Below are 20,503 nucleotides of genomic sequence, written 5' to 3'. Positions count from 1 at the left end.
GTAGGTACTCGTAGATTCCAGTTTGAAAAAAAATATCGATCAATAGTTCTGCGGCTATTGAATTGAGGAAAGTGTACTTTATTTTTTTCTTAATAAAGGAATAAACAATATTTTGTGCGTCCAACCTTTTATTCATAGATACAGGATATTTTATTTAATGTATATTGATTTCTGAACATAAATGAAATGTTATTGAGATAAGTCTGATTCTGAATGGTCTATTTTCTCCGTCAGCGTTTTTTTGCTGATTATGAAGCTGTTTAAGTTTTTAGTCAAATTTCGTTGGCAAAAAGAGACGTTGTTTCTCGGGGTAATTCGTAACTCAAATAATTCACAACTAAGGGGTCGTAACCTGGGGTTTCTATCGTGTATAGGAAGCACTGACATCTATTCTGATCGAGTAAAAGTTACAGACGCCTACTTGGTCGGTAATGCAGATTTATTGATAAAGTAGGAATCATTAAAATTGGCCATCTTGTCGGCTTGTCAAATTTTGTTATCGAGTGTGCGTCGGCGGCTATTTGGAAAACGTTTTAATTTTTTTCAGCTGATTCCGGGCTGGCATATTAATTACGATGCCTGTTCTTGAAACAGCAATCAAGCAACCCGAAAATGAAAATGAAGAAGAATCGGCGCCACCTATTGGTCCAGTTATCGGCATTATCTATCCTCCTCCAGAGGTTAGGAGTATCCTTTTGACAGTTGATGATTTTATTCATAATACGCAATCAATGCATACAAATTTTCAGATTTATATATTATATTTTGTAGAAAGTATGTTTTCCTGAACATATATTTCAGATATTGTCGATAAAACCGCTAGTTTCGTAGCCCGTAATGGGCCTGAGTTCGAAGCCCGTATTCGCCAGAACGAGTTGGGGAATCCTAAATTCAACTTCTTGAGCTCCGGAGATCCATATCATGCATACTACCAGCACAAAGTCAAGGATTTTCGAGATGGAAAAGGTACTTATACTCTATAAATTTACCAAATATACCTTAAACCTGTCTCCTACTTTCAACCAGTATGCTCCTGTGAATTAAATTTTCGATTAAGAAATCAAAATTTATTACCAAAAAATAATCATTATTTTCCAAAACAATAATATCTCATGTCGCTCTTTCCTTTCAACAACGTCATATATCAAAAAACTTGATTTTTCAGGAGATCGTTTTTAAAGTTTAAAAATACAATACAATGTATTAAAAATAAATATCCAGCCACTTATTGAACTTTTTACTGTACAACAGATCTTTTTAGGTAAAGCCTGAATGTTTTTTCTCCATTTGAAAAATATTAACTTTATTAAAAAAAAAATTAAACAATACCTTTTCTTCAAAATGCAAAAACAACGCTTTCTGCCCTGTAGCGGGTAAATATTAAATTAAAAATATGCCGCTTTGTTGGGATTACATTTTCTGGGCATTCCAAAAACATGCACAACTGAAAGTTTACAATTTTTGATATATGACGTTGTTGAATGGACTGTCATACGTCGATGAGCGATATGTCAGTTTTTTTTGTTGAAAATAAAGTGTTTAATCAGAGGGGCCTCAAAACGTTGACTATTGAATTTGTAATTTCTCCAAATTTACTTATTCTGTAATATTCCGATGTGTAGCTATGGAGCCGAGTTCGGCGGCAGGGCTCGGGGGCGCCATGCAGCGGCTGGCCGTGACCCCCGCTGCAGCGCAGCGCCAGCAGGAGCTCCTGAGGGCGGCCGCTGAGCCCCCTCCGCCCACTGAAGCCCCCCCGGACTTCGAGTTTATCGCCGACCCCCCGTCCATCTCTGCCCTAGATTTGTAAGTTTGGATATATTTTTTTAAATTATTTTAAGCCATTTGATTTGTTCCATGTTGCTGCCTTTATTCCTGATAAATACTACCATTCTTTTTAGAAATCTCTTCTATCATTTACATCTTCATTTGAAAACAAACCATTTTTGTGTTTAAAATTTTTCTTTTTTAAAAGAGAAATATTTGCGTTTTTATTATTTACAAAAATACTTCAATTTCATACTTTTTCTGTGAGCCTAAGCGGCTCATTATTAGAAACAGGTATCAAATTGTGGTAGGTTGGGTTCGAATCCAGAAACTCTCAAGAGTGCACGACACTAACCACGGAACCACAACCCGACACAATTAATTATATTAACACATTGTTGTGGGTGATTTTTTCATCAACCCTGACCCTAATTAGTATACTAATCACAAGTAACCGTAAACCAAATTCCGATCCATACAATATTTTTTGGCGTCTCTCGCGCTCTACCTAAAGTATCCAAATATAACTCTATTAACAGTATCTTTATCAATGCTCTTAAGCACTAAACAGTCTTTTACATGTTTAAATGAATAATGTCCCAAAGAGAGATCATACATAATGTCATCAATGAGATCAAACATAATGGCAATGAGGACCGTACGTTTGTCTCCATAGATCTAAGCAAATATTGGTTGCAGGGACATTGTGAAGCTGACAGCCCAGTTTGTGGCTCGTAATGGGCGGCAGTTCCTCACCAATCTGATGAACCGAGAGCAGAGAAACTTTCAGTTTGACTTCCTGCGGCCCCAGCACTCCCTGTTCCACTACTTCACCAGACTCCTGGAGCAGTACACCAAGGTTACATACTATTCTGATCACTTTTTTATTGAAATATGATGACATATTCTCAAAATATCTCAATTGATATCTTCCGTTGCCACCCAAATGGCTGTTAGTGTCAATTCAATACTTTTTAGGACACTTTTTTGAATTGTTATTTTAAAATTTCATGTAGAATTAATATAAATGTATATTACCCCAATTATTAGGAAGTTCATTGATTTGTTAAAAATATGCATGTACATATACATAAAATTGTAAAAGAAAAATACTTGTTTTTTACCACTTGACTTTATTTTATTATGACGACTAGTTTCGGAAGCTATGCTTCCATCTTCAGGTCTAAATGTAAACAGTTTATATTTAGACCTGAAGATGGAAGCTTCCGAAACTAGTTGTCATAATAAAATAAAGTCAAGTGGTAAAAAACATGTGTTTTTCTTTTACAATTTGATCATGTCTTACCATAAAGTGAATGCCGAAACAATAAATAAAATATGTAAAAATACATTTATGTATATATATGTAATATAATATAATCTTTTGCAGAGACCCACCAAGCCATCTTATATATCTTATCTGAGGAGTTCTTTTTTTTAAATACTTTTTCATTCTTTTCATTGTGTTTTTTAACACAAGAAAAGAAAAAAATATATAAATCTGAAGTAATTCAATTTTTAAAATATCAATTCTTGATCGTTTATTCATTCCTTCTTTTTGCCATTGCTCCGGAGGTTTTGCTTTTGTCTTACTAGAAAATAATGCTGAAAATGCTCAAAGTTACTCGGATTTTTTTTTTTTTTTAATTCTTTTGCATTATACAAACATGACATAAATGCAAATACAAAAAAATATAAATAAAATATAAATACAAAAAAAGATCCCACAAAGGCATGGCCTGTGTGTGGGTATACAATATAATTTAGTCATAGTAAAGGGCACTGGCAAGAATACAATAGGTATTATAAGTAGAACTAGAATAATAGTGTTAATATAAAATACAAAAAATAATTGACTATCAGAAAACAAAAAAAAAACATTTTTTTTTTTTAAATAAAATTAAAAACATAAAAAAGATGAAAAAGTAAAAAGTTAGCAAGCATATACTACATGAGTGATACGTCTACAAGAAAAAGGAGCTTAAATCTGTCTATTCAATAAACCGTTTTGTCCGCCTCCGTAGTGTAATGGTCAGCACGCTCGGCTACCGTTCTGGAGGTCCCGGGTTCGATTCCCAAGGGGGGTAAAATAAATATTAGTGATTTTTTCACTGTAATATTTATTCAAAATTACCATGGACTGGTACCTGAAGAGGAGGGCTGATCACCTTTCCTTCATGTATAAACGATCAAGATAACACTGCGTTTATATGACACAGTGCCCTATGCACCATTTGGGTGCGGATAAGGGTTTTATATTATTATATATTCAATAAACAATCTAAGCAAAATTTTAAATCTTCACAAACTTAGGTAATTAACATCTAACAAATAGTCTTTGTGGAATAAGTAGAACAGTTTTGGAGCTATGAAAAGTGAGTGTCTTTGCGCGAGTCTGGATTTACAAAAAGGAATTTCTAATAAATTATTCATCCTTTGGCTAGATCTATTACTATTTTTAGGAAATAAATGTTGGCGCATTATTTGGAGAATTATCTTCCTGTCTGCAGGTTCTTTTACCGCCTAAAGAGCTGCTTCCCAAACTGAATGAAGAAGCCGGCTCTACGCAGACAGTGCTCAACCTAGCCAAGACTCGAGCTGCTTGGCTCACTCATCAGCTGGCGCAGAAGCAGAAGGAAGAACAGAAGATGGAGAGGGAAAGAAGTGAGCTTATATTTATCATATATATTTATATTTATTATATATCGCTCACTCCTTTGAAGAACATCAAAAATCAAAAATCGTAAATTTTCAGTTGTGCATGTTTTGGGAATACCCAGAAAATGTTCTATATCCCACCAAAAGTGGCATATTTTTAACTTAATATTTACCTGCGACAGGGCAGAAAGAGTTGTTTTTGCATTTTGAAGAAAAGGTATTGTTAAATTATTTTTTTAAATATACTACATATTTTTCAAATGGAGAAAAAACCTTCAGGTTTTACCTCAAAAGATCTGTTTCACAGTAAAAAGTTTAATAAGTGGCTTGATATTTATTTTTAAAACATTGTACATATAACTTTCCGTCCAGGATTTAGACTTGGGTCGTCTGATAAATTTATAACAATTTTACAACATTTTGAGTGTGTCAAATACTTGTTCACAAAATCTGGATTATCTCCAATTACAGGAGTTATTTTTATATTATTTTTTCACATCTCATTAAAGATGAAGAACAATATGGAAGTCTGGGCATTTAATCACCAATAGAGATGTCTCTAGTGAAGTTTTAGTGATTCAAGAATAATCTTTCAAAATTGGTTCATATATGTATATAGAACTTCCAAGAATTTGAATAGTGTGGTTGTCAATAATGGGTAGAATTGGAGAATGTTACACGTGTGTAAAGTGATCACTTAAACCAGCCTATGACGGTTGTCAGCCCCGTAAATTTCCCAGACTTCCGTATTCTTCTTCGTCTTTGATGAGATGTCAAAAAATAATATTAAAACAATTAATATCAGGTTTTATCCTGCTGACATGACGCTGTATTTCAATGTTCAACTTTGACTATTTCAGTTGCTTACGCCTCCATTGACTGGCACGACTTTGTAGTTGTCGAGACTGTTGACTACCAACCCATGGAGATGGGTTCGTTCCCACCGCCGACCACCCCCGATGAAGTGGGAGCCAGGGTCCTTATGCAGGTTGGACCACTACTTTTATGATTTTTTTATTTTTAACTAACTAACCATCACGCCGCTTCCCCCGCAGGGGTAGGAAGAGAGAATAGAACGCCACACCACTCTGTCTTTGCAAACGTTCTTCGCCTCTTCCACGTTCATGCATCTCCTCAAACATATCCGCCGATTGTTACGGCTCCTAACCTGACCACTTTCAAGTATTTGGCATACCTGATCGTGTCACGTTTTTCTCGGTCTTCCTCTGCTCCTTTTCCCAATTACATTCGCCACATAAATTTGTTTAACCGTTCTTTCCTCACTCATTCGTTCTACATGTCCAAACCATCTCAACACACCTTTCTTAATTTTATCGATAATGCTTATCTCAGCTTTGCATTCCTTCCTTATTTCACTATTCAAATATTTATCATACATCGTTTTGTCGCACATTCTTCTGAAAGATCGCATTTCGACTGCATTCAGTCTACTTTCATCCTTCTTTTGCCAACTCGCATCATATTTTATTTTTATAATAATGCCGCGATGTATTACCCGATGTGGGGAAGTGTGCGTTTTGCACTGATTACGTGCATTCATGTCTCCATTATCTTCTCAAAAGTTGCATTTTTATTGATGGATGAAAGAATAAATAGTTAAACTTACTTGAATGATTCACGTTTATTTTCACAAAGATTATGCTTGCAAATTTTGTCACGACGATGCACGGGCGTAGGATGTGGCGACAGTTCACTATGAAGTTGCGGTGACGGAAGAGGATGTACTTAGCCTCGCCCTCGCTTATAAAGGCGTGGTGATGTCACGCTGTTCGCGATTGCCCGAGGCACGCACCACAATGTAATCATTTCTTTTCATAAATATTAACAAATCAATAAATGACAAATTGCTAATTATGGGATGTAGGAGATGTTGTAGCTCTCTCTTAGTCATCCTGCTTATTGCTGAATATCCTTGTAGAACATTTGCTCAACCTCTGCCAACCCCTTCTCTACATAGCACATGACCTTATTGTCGTCTAAAATAAATTTTTCGACTATGCAACGGTTCCTTGAGTTTTGGAAATAGCCGATAGTCATTGCGGACTAGATCAAGTTAGCACATTGTTTGTGTACTTAAAAGCGCCTTTTTAGATACTGTTGGTAGAGAGCGGGAGACGCTTAAAAGCATTATATTTGCTTACTTTTGGTAGAACGCGAGAGACGCCAAAAAACATTGTACAGATCGGAATTGGGTTTGCGGTTACTTGTTAATTACTATACTGAGGGTCAGGTGGCAGACTGTCTGAGTATTATTAGGGCCGGGGTAGAGGAAAAAACCGCCCGACAACAATGTGTTCAAATAAATATTTTTATTCTTATGATGTATACAAACATTTTAGTTTGATAGCCTTTCCAAGCAAGCCCAATCGGCTTGTGTTTGTCAAGTGTACCAGAGTGGGGTCAAACGTAGAAACTCAGAGTCAGTAACCATGAGATCACAACCCGTCGTGTTGGTCAGGAATAATCCGGAGTGGTGATTTTACAGGAGCGTATCGAAGATGGCGGCGTGGAAGAGATAGAGATGCAGCTGGAGTCGGATGACGAGGGAGACCAGGAGGACAAGGACAGCTCCAGCGAGGAGGAGGGACTCTCCAAGATGGAGGACCGCACCCAGCACCGTCAGGACTCCAGGCCCGACAATACACAGGTATACCTGATGGACAGCAAATCCGTACACTTTATTCGGTAAAGCTTTGCAACTGTTTGCAATCCAACATTGACTATCTAAGGCAGGCATGGGGAACCTGCGGCCTAAGGCCGCATGCGGCCTTTTGGCTATTCTAGTGCGGCCTTTTGACTGATACCAATTTTGGTAAATAGGCATTTCTTCCATATTTTTTTAATTGCATTTTGAACAATTTATCTTGTGATATAATTAAAATATTTAGTTTATAGGGGGGGTGTCAAAGTTTTCTTTACTGCGGCCTCATGTTGAATGAGATAAGTGAATGTGGCCTTTTGAAATAGAAAGGTTTCCCATGCCTGATCTAAGGCAATGCCATTATATATATACACGCCTTTAGTGTCACCATTTAAACCTTTGGCTACCAAGACTTTTGGGGTAACTATGCTAGAAATCTTCTTCTTCATCTTCTTCAAACCCTTATCCGCACCCAGTGGTGCATAGGGCACTGCATGATATAAACGCAGTGTTATCTTGATCTTTAACACACAAAGGAAAGGTGATCAGCCCTCCACTTTAGGTACCAGTCCAGGGTAATATTGAATAAATATTAAAGTGAAAAAATGACTTATATTTATTAGATCCCCCTCTGGGAATCGAACCCGGGACCTCCAGAACGGTAGCCGAACGTGCTGACCATTACACTATGGAGGCGGACATGATATAATAAGGACAAATGTTTTGTGAAACCAGGTGCAAGACATGGAGGAGGAGAGTTCCTCGTCAGACTCCTCAGATTCCGATTGGGATTCTGAAGAAGAGAAGCGCAAGGGGAGGGCCATGCAACCCCCGCCCCTCCCCCCGCAGCTGGACAAGGTGGTGGTCAAGAAATATGATCCCAAGCAAGGTATGCTTCTCAAATATTAACCCTTAATTACTTTACTTAACCTTTCCTTCCCGGTGATATCTATTTACTACAATTCGACTCTAATAATGAAAATATTGATGTGCGATAAAATATAATAGGCAAAGCTTCAGAATTTTTGTATTCCTCCGTAATATTTATTTAGTCATATATTTATGTATTATTTTTTGGCATCTCATCTAAGATGAAGAAGAATATGGAAGTCTAGGCATTTACGGGGCTGACGACCGTCATAGGCTGGTTTGTACAGTGTGGTTTGTCACCGTAAAGTGATCACTTAAACCAGCCTATGACGGTCGTCAGCCCCGTAAATGCCCAGACTTCCATATTCTTCTTCATCTTAGATGAGATGTCAAAAAATTATATGAAAATAACTCCTGTAATCGGAGATAATCCAGATTTTGTGAACAAGTATTTGGACACACTCGAAATGTTGTAAATATATTTATATATTTAAACTTCATGCACAGAAAAGAAATAAGTACATTGGCGGGCTTATTGCTAAAAAGTAATATCTTCCAACCAACCAAAAATATACTTGTGATATTGGCCAATTGTATCGATAAAAAATTAAGATACATGCTAGTTATTTGTTGTCTCGGTGCTCCCCACAGATTATATGTCTGTCGTAAATTTTACAAATGTCCCGTAATCTAGGGTTTAAGATGGAAAAAATTATGATCTGTCATAGTTCTTGGTTACTTAACCCTTTCCGGTCCCCCAAAATTTAAAATAAAATCTAGGTAGACAGTTACATTCCAATTGGAAAAAATGTCCTCTGCTCCACATACTGTTGTAATAGATACGAGTGACAAAAATGTTAGCTTGTAATTTAAATATATAATACTAATGATGAAAAAAATGTTGAATAACATCCGACATGGGACCTAAGAGAAAAAAAATCGATGTCGAATTAGTTTCGACATTGGACCAGTAAGGGTTAATTAGTTATAATAAAAAGTTAACTTTGTTTTAAAATCACTATAAATATTTTATTACAACTTAATTATAATATCTACCGGTTTCGAAGCTAAACGCTTCTTTATCAAGACTGATTAATACTAAAACTCTATCTACTAAACAGTATTCAAAATATTTTGACGATTAGGGAAAGAAGCTTAGGTAGATCTCAAGTGGCTTTATTTTTTTGTTGATTGCCATTCACAGTCAAAAGGGATCAGGGATGATGAGTGATTGGAAACATATTTAATAACGAACTTTTAGCAAAATCATTTACTTGTATATATATTAGTTGTAAATTATTATTAATTGCCTTTTTAATTTCTAATACTTCCAAGTAAGTATTTAAGTCCTCTATTGCATGTGTGTAATATATTTAGACCTTTATTTTTATCAAATGAGTGATCATTTTCTATTAAGTAATAATTATAATTATTCTTATAAAGTCTTGATAAAGAAGTGGTTAACTTCGAAACCGGTAGACATTATAATTAAGTTATAACAAAATATTTATAGTGATTTTAACATGATTTTAACAAAGTTACATGTTAATTATAAAATGGAAAATCACAAAGTTAGTGCTTCAACCATAAATTATATGGTTCATTAGTTAGTTGACTTTTACTGTAGTATTTTTTATGATACTAATATTGAGTTTGTCTCGTGTCCGCAGCCAAGAGGGACTCGGGCGCCCCCGGCACCGGCGTGCCCGGCGGGGAGGAGTGGCTCATCAGCCCCATCACCGGGGAGCGCATCCCGGCGCACAAGGTGCAGGAGCACATGCGCATCGGCCTGCTCGACCCGCGCTGGCTGGAGCAGCGCGACCGCGCGCTCGGGGACAGGGGCGCGCAGGACGCCGTGCTGGCGCAAGGTACAATTTTACTCTTCATTCAGACGCCGTGCTGGCGCAAGGTAGAATTTTACTCAGACCCCGTGCTGGGTCTGGGTCACAAGGTTAAATTTTACTCATTGCTCATCACACCAGAAAGGGTATTGTGTGCTATTGGTACACACACACCAGAAAGGGTAATGTGTGCTATTGATTGTGTAAAAAAAATTAAATATTTTTTTTTTTTTTAATTATTATCTTACTTAGTAAATACCACTAAGTAAAACATTTATTAAATAAAATTGTGGTTTATCATCAGGGATAATGTGTCAGTGTTTTATAATTATATAATCCTATTTTCTAATCCTATTTTCTAATTTTATAATATTACTCCTTTAGATTTTACTTTTCTTTTAGTTAAACTCTCTATTTGCTTTCATTTTATAATTATTATTTCATATTATTTCAGTCTTACCACTTTTATATTATCATTAAAATATATATAAAGCTGTATTATAAAACGAATAAGCATACCCTGCCTACCTCAGAACAGGTATCTCCAAAACCTAGTGAGGATAGACAGTGTCCAATAAAAAAAAATAATAAATATATGTTTATATATATAAAAAAAAATATAAAAAAAAAATTAAATAAAAAAATATAAAACATCAGTTAAAAAGGCAAAAATCAATAAATGAAATTTTAAATTATCTGCTTCCGTAGTGTGATGGCCATCACGCTCGGCAGCCATACTGGAGGTCCCGGGTTCAATTTCCAAAGGGGGTGGAAATAAATATTAGTGATTTTATACTCTTAATATTTATTTAATACTACTCCTTTAATAGTATCTTAAAATTAATATCTAGTCTGCCTCTGTGGTGTAATGGTTAGCGTATTTAGCTACCGTGTTGGAGGTCCCGGGTTCGATTCCCAGAGGGGGGTGAAAGTAAATACCAGTGATTTTACGCTCTTAATATTTGTTTAATACTACCCTGGACTGGTATCTGAAGCGCAGGAGTGATCACTTTGCCTTTGTGTAAGTAACAATCAAGACAACACTGTGTCAATACGATGCAGTGCCTGAAGGGTTAGAAGAAGAAGAAAATATTTCAAAAGTCTTATATAACGGAATAAGTATTTTTTTTTAACATCAATATATGTAGATGAAGAAGAATATGGAACTCTGGGCATTTACATAGATGCAACATACATAGATGGCTGTTGTGAACTCACACATACTGCGTCATGAGATTAATCAATATGTATATCTAGGATTTCCAAAACTTGGAGTAGTGTGGTTGTCAATCATGGGTAGAATTGGTGAATGTTACACGCGTGTAAAGTGATCATTTAACCAAGCCTATGACAGGTCATAAGCCCTGTAAATCCCCAGACTTCAATATTCTTCTTCACCTATGTTGAGCTGACAAAAAAGTGTAAAAAAAAAACTCCTACGTGGAAATTATCCATAATGGATCATTATCAGACAGGACAAATATCTAAATTAACATACTCAACCTATAAAGGATTGTATTAGACTCGTTTTGTGTTTATAACAACCGATATAATCAATATTTTCATTCATCATTTTCTTGTGGAAATTTCGCCTTCGTAAATTCGGTGTTTTCGTAAGTTGATAATGAATGACGTCACAGAAACGATGGACTTATTTTAATATTTGTAACTTTGCAAAATTATTAGATGTCTATGGTCCACCCTCCCACCCCCCCTCCCCTCAAACTTGTATAGCACAAATGGTAGTGTAGTGGTAACAATCCACACTGCTACTATAACAAACAATCCACACTACTACTATTACAGCTCTATAAACCAGAGACAATACGGCTGTCCATAATCTCAAAACACAGTAAGGGAATTTTTTTTGTAGTAGGTTTTATTTGCATTTTTGGACTAAGTAGATCCTATACTTAGTCCAAAAATACAAAAGAAAAGTACTACAAAAAATGTCCCTTACTGTGTTTTAAGTTTGGACAGCCGATTAAACCATATGAGGTCATAAAACGTTCGATGACGGAAATTTGATGACTTATGCGAACACACGTTTTTCATTTTATAAAAATATTTAAAGTTTAAACCTTCATATATCCCTTATTTCTCTACAGATTTCAATAAGAATGTTATCGATAGTCTTGTGATTTTTCAAATTAATTTATTAGCCAATAAACCAACATCATGACAAAAATCTATTGTGAAGTATTTAAACATTGAAAGCTGTCCCACCGCATGCCCAGATCTGATACAGAAGCATCTAGGCTTCCTGACAGATCTGCTCTTGCTAAGCAAATTTTTTTTTTTAACTAAGTTGCGAAATTTATTGAAAATGTGAAACAATATAAAATTGTATCCCGATTTTACTGTGAATTTACATTTGAAAGTTTTCAATATACCTGTCACTGCCAATCTAAATAAATACAAGATTGTAATTCCATCACCAAATTTTCTAGAAGTAGTTTTTTTTTTTTTTTAATTACCTAACGTCCAAGTGACTCTGAAATCTAGCTACGGCTTATGCAACACCGTTTATCATGTCCCTACTCAGGCTTCAACTTTATAAGTTTCATAGCCTATGCCTACTTGTGAGTGGATTTACTCTTTATGTTTAAAGTTACTATAATTTCATGTAATTCATGAGTGAAAATTCTAGGCAAAAACACTCGCCTCTAGAAGTAATGAAGGCAGTGAACGTATTTAAACTGAAAACGTTGTAAATGGAATAAAGGAAAGATTTAATTTTTATATTTGATTGCAGGATCTGCCATCGAGGCTTCTCTCAAGCAGCTGGCGGAGAGACGTACCGATATTTTCGGTGTGGGTGATGAAGAAACTGCCATCGGTAAGAAGATTGGCGAAGAAGAAGTCCGGAAGGATGACAGGGTAAATTATTTCACTTTACTCAATTATCTTCAATGAAAATTATAATTTAAAAAATCTGTAAGACTATAGCATACAGTGGATAGTGAGCCTAGTAGCCTATATAAAATCATGAGTTTACTGAAATATCTGATTACTTGAAATTATAATGTTGCAACTAAAATGATCCAATTTAACATAATTACATATTATTTTTTGACATCTCATCAAAGATGAAGAAGAATATGGAAGTCTGGGCATTTACGGGGCTTACGACCGTCATTTACATCTCACCAATAGATGTCTCTAGTGAAGTTCTAGTGATTCATGAACAAGGTTTCTAAATTGGTTCATATATATAAAACTTCCAAGAATTGAGTAGTGTGGTTGTCAATAATGGGTAGAATTGGTGAATGTTACACGTGTGTAAAGTGATCACTTAAACCAGCCTATGACGGTCGTAAGCCCCGTAAATGCCCAGACTTCCATATTCTTCTTCATCTTTGATGAGATGTCAAAAAATAATATGAAAATAACTCCTGTAATTGGAGATAATCCAGATTTTGTGAACAAGTATTTGGACACACTCAAAATGTTGTAACATAATTACCATGTTTGGAAATGATGCGCAATGTATCGAAACACGTGACACATAGATTTTAAAAAATAATGGTATTTAGCAAGTAGAACTTAAATTAAAAACATATCGTAGTCGTACAGGAGAAAGTGACCAACTAACAAAACGTAAAATGTTCAGGAGGGCCATTTAAGTCACTTTTGCTTGGCAAGAAAATAAACATCAATGCAGTTAGTCATTTTTACCAAATCAATATATTATACTTCCAAGTTTAAAATCCTTTGGGAGGTTTTTCAGGGCAATATTAAGCCAGTAAGATATCAAATAGTCAGTTTCTCCTGTATGACTACGATATACATATTTTAGATGATTAACTGCACAGTGGAACCCCGGAAATCCGGACTAATTGAGTCTGTAGGCTGTTCGGATTGGGAAAAGTTTGGATTAGCCGAGAAATTTCTAATACAGTACATACATAGTACTTTACACTATAGTGGTTGCGTTGTATGCGCCTTTTACGTTTAACTTTTTACATTTCAATCTAATATGTATTACAGTGCTCGAGTAGCCATATAGGTACAGTACTGTATACTTTTTGATAGTTTTTAAACAAAATTAGGTTATATATAATAATTGTATGTAACAATAAAAGTGTTCTTTGGTCTATGCGTGTTTTTAAAAAAAAAATCCTACGAATGCTCTTCTTCAAAATCTTATCCGGATTTCCTGTGTTCGAATTCCTGGGGTTCTACTGCAGTAAAAAACTTTGAATCCCTCATCCAATATAGGTGCAATTTTGGACCATGTTGAAAGTTGATGATTTGAGTCGATACCCATATCAGAAGACGCTTTAAAAAACCTCAAAAATATCCATTAACGACGATGTTGTGTTGTAGGTGACCTGGGATGGGCACACTTCGTCCGTGGAGGCGGCAACGCGTGCCGCCCGTGCTAATATCACGCTGGAGGAGCAGATCCACCAGATCCACAAGGTCAAGGGGCTGCTGCCGGACGAGGAGAAGGAGAAGATCGGCCCCAAACCCGTGGCGGGGGGCGGAGGGCCTCAGTTGTCCAAGCCCCCCCAGCCGCCCCAGATGGTGAGACACCTGATGCTAACTTGTTCTTGTTTTTCTTTCCACATCCGTTCGCTAAGTAAAGCGTTATGCTTATTATCGATTTGATTAATTGTTCACTGACTAACACCTAAAGAAATATTGCTAATAGCCTTAACAACAACGACAAAAATTGAATATATAATTATAATAAAATACAGTCCTTTAATTTTGAAATGAAACAGAAGCAAACAAAAAGAACCATAATTTTATTTGTCTGTCAATAGTAAGAGATACACACTTACACATGTAGATGTCTGTGTCGCACTAATGAAATTCACCTTAGGTATTTTAGATGTGCCTGAAAATACATGTCTTTTGCCCATTATGATAATTTTTTTACATTTTGGGAATACATACTTAAACATTTTAACATGAGCAAAGCGAAACTAGACAAAAATCATGATTTTTTTGTATTTTTACCAGCTGTTAAGAAAAAAATTAGAGTTGCCAACTGATAATTTTTATAAATTAGAATTCTTCAATATTTTTTTGCCCAAAAAACGTTTTTAATTACAAAATACATGAAACTTAGATTTATTCCTGCATTTTATTATAATAACTGAATTTTTTGACATTTTGGGACAAGCATTGTCTCAATTAATAGTACTTTATGTATACATAAAATAACAAAATATGCATCTATATGTATTTGATTGATAGCAATTCCATATTTGATTACACCAATATTTGAACTCATTTGCATCATATTATGTAACTTAGAAGATAATCAGCGCCAAAAAAATTCAACATGATTCAGATAACAATGGTTAATAATATGTAGATTTTAACGTACATTGTATAATGATGAATGAAAGAAGTATATTGCAATATGAAAACTACCCACTTGGCACAATCAGGTATGTCAAATACTTGAAAGCGGCCGGGTCAGGAGTCGTAATAATCGTCGGGTATGTATGAGGAGATGCATGAATGTAGAAGAGGCAAAGAATGTTTGCAAAGACCGAGTGGTTTGGCGTTCGATTCTCTCTGCCTACCCCTGCGGGGAAGCGGCGTGATGGTTAGTTAGTTAGTTAGTGAAAACTACCCTGTCTTTCATGAATCAAATCCTGCTTTTTTGAATACCCAAAAAAAAATGTTTCTGAGGTTTAATCATTTTGTTTTTTACAGATGGCCCCACCTGTGGTGCCTTCGATGGGTGGAATGATGCCCCCAATGCCCTCGCTCATGGTTATGGCTCCCATGGGCTCCATGGCCCCCATGCCTCCCCGCCCTCCTATGATGGGTAACTTTCCTTTTCTTACATTTTTTTTTTTTTTTTTTTTTTATTCAATATATTTACATTTTTATTTTTAACATAATACATTTGAAACATTTATACATATGGAAAACTTTTATATTTTGATTCGCTGTGCCTTTCCAAAAAAGAGACTGAGCTCTTGAAAAGGGACTTACACTCGTGGTTTAATGTTATATAATAAATGGTATAATAGTCTTTTACATACAAGCAACAAACAATTTCTTAAAGCGCCAGGAAGTATTAGTAAGGCCGTTCCCAGTTGGTCGTATAGTGTGTGGTCCCACGTTTAGGGCGTAGTTATTATTTCTCGAATATTCCCAGATTATTCCGCAATTTGAACTACCAAAGACGTCTATTAATGATACAACACAATTAAATCATTTATCGGCTAGTTACACGTTTTGTCCGCCTCTGTAGTGTAATGGTCAGCACGCTCTGCTACAGTACTAGAGGTTCCGGGTTTGATTCCAAGGAGGGGGGTCAAATAAATATAAGTGATTTTTTTATTCTAATATTTATTCAATATTATCCTGGACTGGTACCTGAAACGGAGGGCTGATCACCTTTCATTAATATGTTAACGATCAAGATAGCGCTGCGTTTATATAATGCCCTATTATATACCATCGGGTGCGGATGACGGTTTGAAGAAGAAGAATTTGTTTTACCAACTGAACAAAAATGTTTTAAAATGTTATTAATATCTTACTAGTTGAGAGTTTAAAAAAAGTAAAACCCAACAACAACTAAATATGTAAAGGAAAACATACCAAATATGTGCAGTATGTGGTGTTAAATGCGTAAATGTGTTACTTTATTGGATTATTAAAATTAGTGTTTGACATAGGCTAGAAACATGTACAAAGATGAGCTCGTTTACATGCTTATTTTGTATGGCCGGCCTAGCAAGCTTAGCATTGGAGACTGCGTGATTGCGCTTAAGGCAGAGAGCCGGTCAAAAGGTCATCAATCTTATTGACATGAATGGATAGAATTATAATACATACATGATTATTTCCTTGTAAAGGTGGTGGATACCCCGGGTATTCAGCAGGCCCGACCCCGCCGCAAGTGGAGCCCCCGCCCGTGCCACCCCCGGCGTCCACCCGCGAGCCCCCCGCCCCCACGGGAGACGAGCCCCCAACCAAGAAGGCCCGCACGGAGGACCAGCTGCTGCCGGAACAGCACTTCCTGGTCATGCACCCGGTAACACATGTTTTGGCTTATAACCAGAAGACTTAACCCTTAAATGCGTGATTTTTTATTATTGGATTTAAAAAAAATTCTAACAACAATAACTAAATGTCAAGAAAGTACTCACAGCGCCATCTAGTTATAAAAGGCTGATTTAATTCTAACACCTAGGTGTGTGATGAATATGCAACAGTGTGAATTATAGCAATTCCAGGCGACTAAAGGATGTTTCAACTGATGTGAAATTGTTGTTGCAGAATTGTAACGGTATGCATTTAAGCGTTAAGAGATGTTGCACCATAGTATTTTCACAGATAAGCCGCTTGTGCACTTCACGGAGTTTTACTGTCCGGCAGTCCGGACAGTTTAGCGTGATCCAATTCACGCGCAACGTCTTCACGCACCGATCAAGAGCACCGATCTGAAGAAAGATGAACAAAAGCACAAGCCAATCGTTGTTTTAAAACGCTAACTGACGTGCCGGACAATGAAATTCTGTGTAATTTCGTGTAGTGCACAAACGCCCATACGGTGACATGTATTTATATAACTAGATTTTAAAAAAATGTGTGTTCTTCATACTGTATGTATCGAAATTTTAAAAGGAAAAATTGTAGGTGTTGAATAATTAATGAAATTTAGATCATGGTAATCTTATATTTAGTACATTTTTTATATGCAGTAAAACCTCAATATAACGGACCTCTATTTAACGAACTTCAGATATAACGGACAAAAATACTGTCAAATGTAAAAAAAATCAAACGTTCTATTAATATTATACATATTATTTATATATGAAGAACTAACTTTGTGATTTTCCATTTTATAATTGACATGTAACTTTGTTTTAAAATCACTATAAATATTTTATTATAACTTAATTATAATGTCTACCCGTTTCGAAGCTAACCGCTTCTTTATCAAGACCGACTAATACTATACATGCCTAAATCCAAGTATCGCTGCATGTAAATAATTTTTGACAGCCATGATAATCACAAATTATGTCTCGTAAAGCATCAAAAGCGCAAACAAAATTTGATTCCTTTTTCAAAGCGGGATTACCGAGAGCAAGCGCATCGATATGAAACAGCAACGTCATTTCACGAGGAGTGCCCGAAGACATTAAATAGAATTTTGTTTGTGTTTTGGATTATTTATTTAAATGAATACACTAAATATACTTTCGGCTTAATGGAACACCCCATCCCCTCAATCAGTCCGTCTTCACATTTATTTTTTAAAGTTTTTTTTAATTTAATTTATACCTATTTTTATATAATGGACTTTCGGCTTAATGGAACACCCCATCCCCTCAATTAGCCCGTTATATAGAGGTTTTACTGGAATTTTATAAATATTAATTCAGAAGTAAAGTGTGAAAAAATCCTTTTAGTGTGTGTCAAATTCAATCGAGTAATAATTCTCTACCTCCGTAGTGTAATGGTCAGCACTCTCGGCTACCGTTCTGGTTCGATTCCCAGGGGGGGTCAAATAAATGAGTGATTTTTTTCACTCTAATATTTATTCCATATTACCCTGGACTGGTACCTGAAGCGGAGGGCTGATCACCTTTCCGTCATGTGTTAACGATCAAGATAACACTGCGTTTGTATGATGCAGTGCGCTATGCACCATTTGGGTGCGGATAAGGGTTTGAATGAATGAATGAATAATTCTCTAAAAAACATAGATATTGCATACAAAATAAAAAAAAAAATTGAGTGATAATAAATTTCTATCAAATATACATTCACCCACTAATACCAAAAATTACTATGGTTCTTATTTAGCCTGAATAATAAAACAAATCAAATGTGTACTTATGCTTTTTTTCTCATATTATTTCAGGGTCAAATATCGTTCACCGTTTTGGCTCCAAACATGCCCGAAAAACCAGAATGGCGCTTGTCTGGTCAGCGGATCCCTCTGCGCTTGACGGGCAATTCCACGGTACAGGCCCTCAAGGCGCGACTTCACACCGCCCTCGGCATGCAGCCCGCTAAACAGAAACTTCACATGGATGTAAGTTGACCGCACATTCCACTACTTTTTATGTCATCCTGGTATTCCGTTTCCATCTACATGCACAACTAAGTGCAGATAAGGGCTAAAAGATTTTTTTTGTTACCAATTCATCATTTGATTTTCAATACTGCAATTTACTCAAAAATACTGTAGTCATTCATCAAAATTTAAAATTTGTAATTGAAAATCTTAACACATTGTTATCGGGTGGTTTTTTCATCAACGCCGACCCTGATTAGAATGCTAGGGTCATATGCTAATCATAAGTAACCGCAAACGCAATTCCGATCTGTACAATGTTTTTTGGCGTCTCGCACTCTACCAAAAGTAAGCAAATAGAATGCTTTTTAGCGTCTCCTGCTCTCTACCATCAGTATGTAAAAGACTCTTTTAAGCGTTTCCCGCAAACAATGTGTTAAATTGAATATGTATTTATTATTTTTAATGCAGCAAAAGTTTGACAAAGCAAAATTCACTAAATTGAAACTTGATAATTTTTTTATAATTTTGGTCCCTTAAATTTTGTATTTACTAGCTTTTACTGTAATATAAATATGTATTCATCATTCTTCAAACCCTTATCCACACCCCAATGATGCATAGGGCACTGCATCATATAAATGCAGTGTTATCTTGAACGTTACAACATGAAGAAAGCCCTCCGCTTCCGCACCAGTCCAGGGTATTATTGAATAAATAGTATGTACAGTGAAAAAAATCACTTTTATTTATTTGATCCCCCCCGAGAATTGAACCCGGGACCTCCAGAACGGCAGCCAAGCGTGCTGACCATTATTATACTATGGAGGCAGACCAATATGTATAAATTAATGTAATTTTTGTATTAAAATATTTTCGGTTACAAACATAGGGGTGAATAAAAGGTTATTTTTGTTTGTTATTCAATCAAAATTTACTAATTTGTAATTTTTCCCTTAATTTTCAGGGTCTCTTCTTTAAAGATTCCAACTCCCTCGCCTTCTACAATGTCGGGCCCGGCGCTACAATCCATCTGCAGGTCAAGGAGAGAGGTGGTAGGAAGAAATAAGAAAACAAACTTGTGCCGAGTATTAATTTCCTATTAACTACCTTCATTTCTCTACAGTTATCATTCTTCAGTTACTAGAATACATTAGGATCAAAAGTACATGAAAATTGTGTTTTATAAGAGTTTTGTAAGAAATGTTGAATCAAATAAAAAATTTGAAAAATTGCAAAACCATAACATTTTAATTTTTGTAGAAACTAATATTTTTTTGAATTGTTATTTTGTTAAGTGTTCTTATTTTTAATCAGAAGTAATTTCGTATTTTTTATTAGTATTAACTGTGTTCTTGCGATGTACACAAATGTTTCAATTCAATATTATTTGTAGGTAAGGCTTTGTGTTTGGAAATAAGAGTCAAGTTGTAGCAAATGAGGGGTTGAACCTAGAACCTCGGACTAGACTTCCAATTATTTGATTATGGTTGACAGTCGGTAAAGTATCATATGCCGCACGTAAAATAAATTACAAATTGTAAGAAAAAAATCTATGCATTAATCTACGTTGTATACAATTCAAAAAATGGCAGTGAAGATTTAATGGTGTTCTTATTTTAAAGTTAAATACATTCTAAAATTAAAAATTATTACACTATGTATATAAATATTATAGTATACATATTTATATGTGAG

At 35.5% G+C, this 20,503-nt stretch overlaps 1 protein-coding gene across 1 annotated transcript; it reads left to right on the top strand.

The window, feature by feature from the left end:
* Nucleotides 1-477: 477 nt before the first annotated feature.
* Nucleotides 478-20,464, top strand: Sf3a1 (splicing factor 3a subunit 1). Its single transcript, XM_088262250.1, has 15 exons — nt 478-687; nt 802-966; nt 1,623-1,803; nt 2,464-2,623; nt 4,275-4,428; nt 5,283-5,410; nt 6,929-7,090; nt 7,820-7,973; nt 9,625-9,822; nt 12,551-12,675; nt 14,125-14,325; nt 15,472-15,586; nt 16,629-16,807; nt 18,650-18,823; nt 19,773-20,464. Exons 1-15 carry the CDS (start codon nt 576-578, stop codon nt 19,872-19,874), a joined length of 2,310 nt encoding a protein of 769 aa, XP_088118376.1. The 5' UTR covers nt 478-575; the 3' UTR covers nt 19,875-20,464.
* The last annotated feature ends 39 nt before the right edge of the window (nt 20,465-20,503 follow it).

Source organism: Brachycentrus maculatus, unplaced genomic scaffold (genome assembly GCF_059751285.1).
Source record: "Brachycentrus maculatus isolate JH-2025_06_01 unplaced genomic scaffold, ASM5975128v1 h1tg000176l, whole genome shotgun sequence".
NCBI lineage: Eukaryota > Metazoa > Arthropoda > Insecta > Trichoptera > Brachycentridae > Brachycentrus > Brachycentrus maculatus.
Note: the sequence above shows the minus strand (reverse complement) of the source record. Positions and strands in the feature narration are given on the sequence as shown.

What these genes read in the sequence shown, in the direction of transcription:
- Sf3a1 (XM_088262250.1), top strand. Translation starts at nt 576, where the DNA reads ATGCCTGTTCTTGAAACAGCAATCAAGCAACCCGAAAATGAAAATGAA. An exon ending in GGACGCCGTGCTGGCGCAAG is followed by an intron (nt 9,823 to 12,550) that starts GTACAATTTTAC and finishes ATTTGATTGCAG; the next exon opens with GATCTGCCATCGAGGCTTCT. An exon ending in AAGTCCGGAAGGATGACAGG is followed by an intron (nt 12,676 to 14,124) that starts GTAAATTATTTC and finishes GTTGTGTTGTAG; the next exon opens with GTGACCTGGGATGGGCACAC.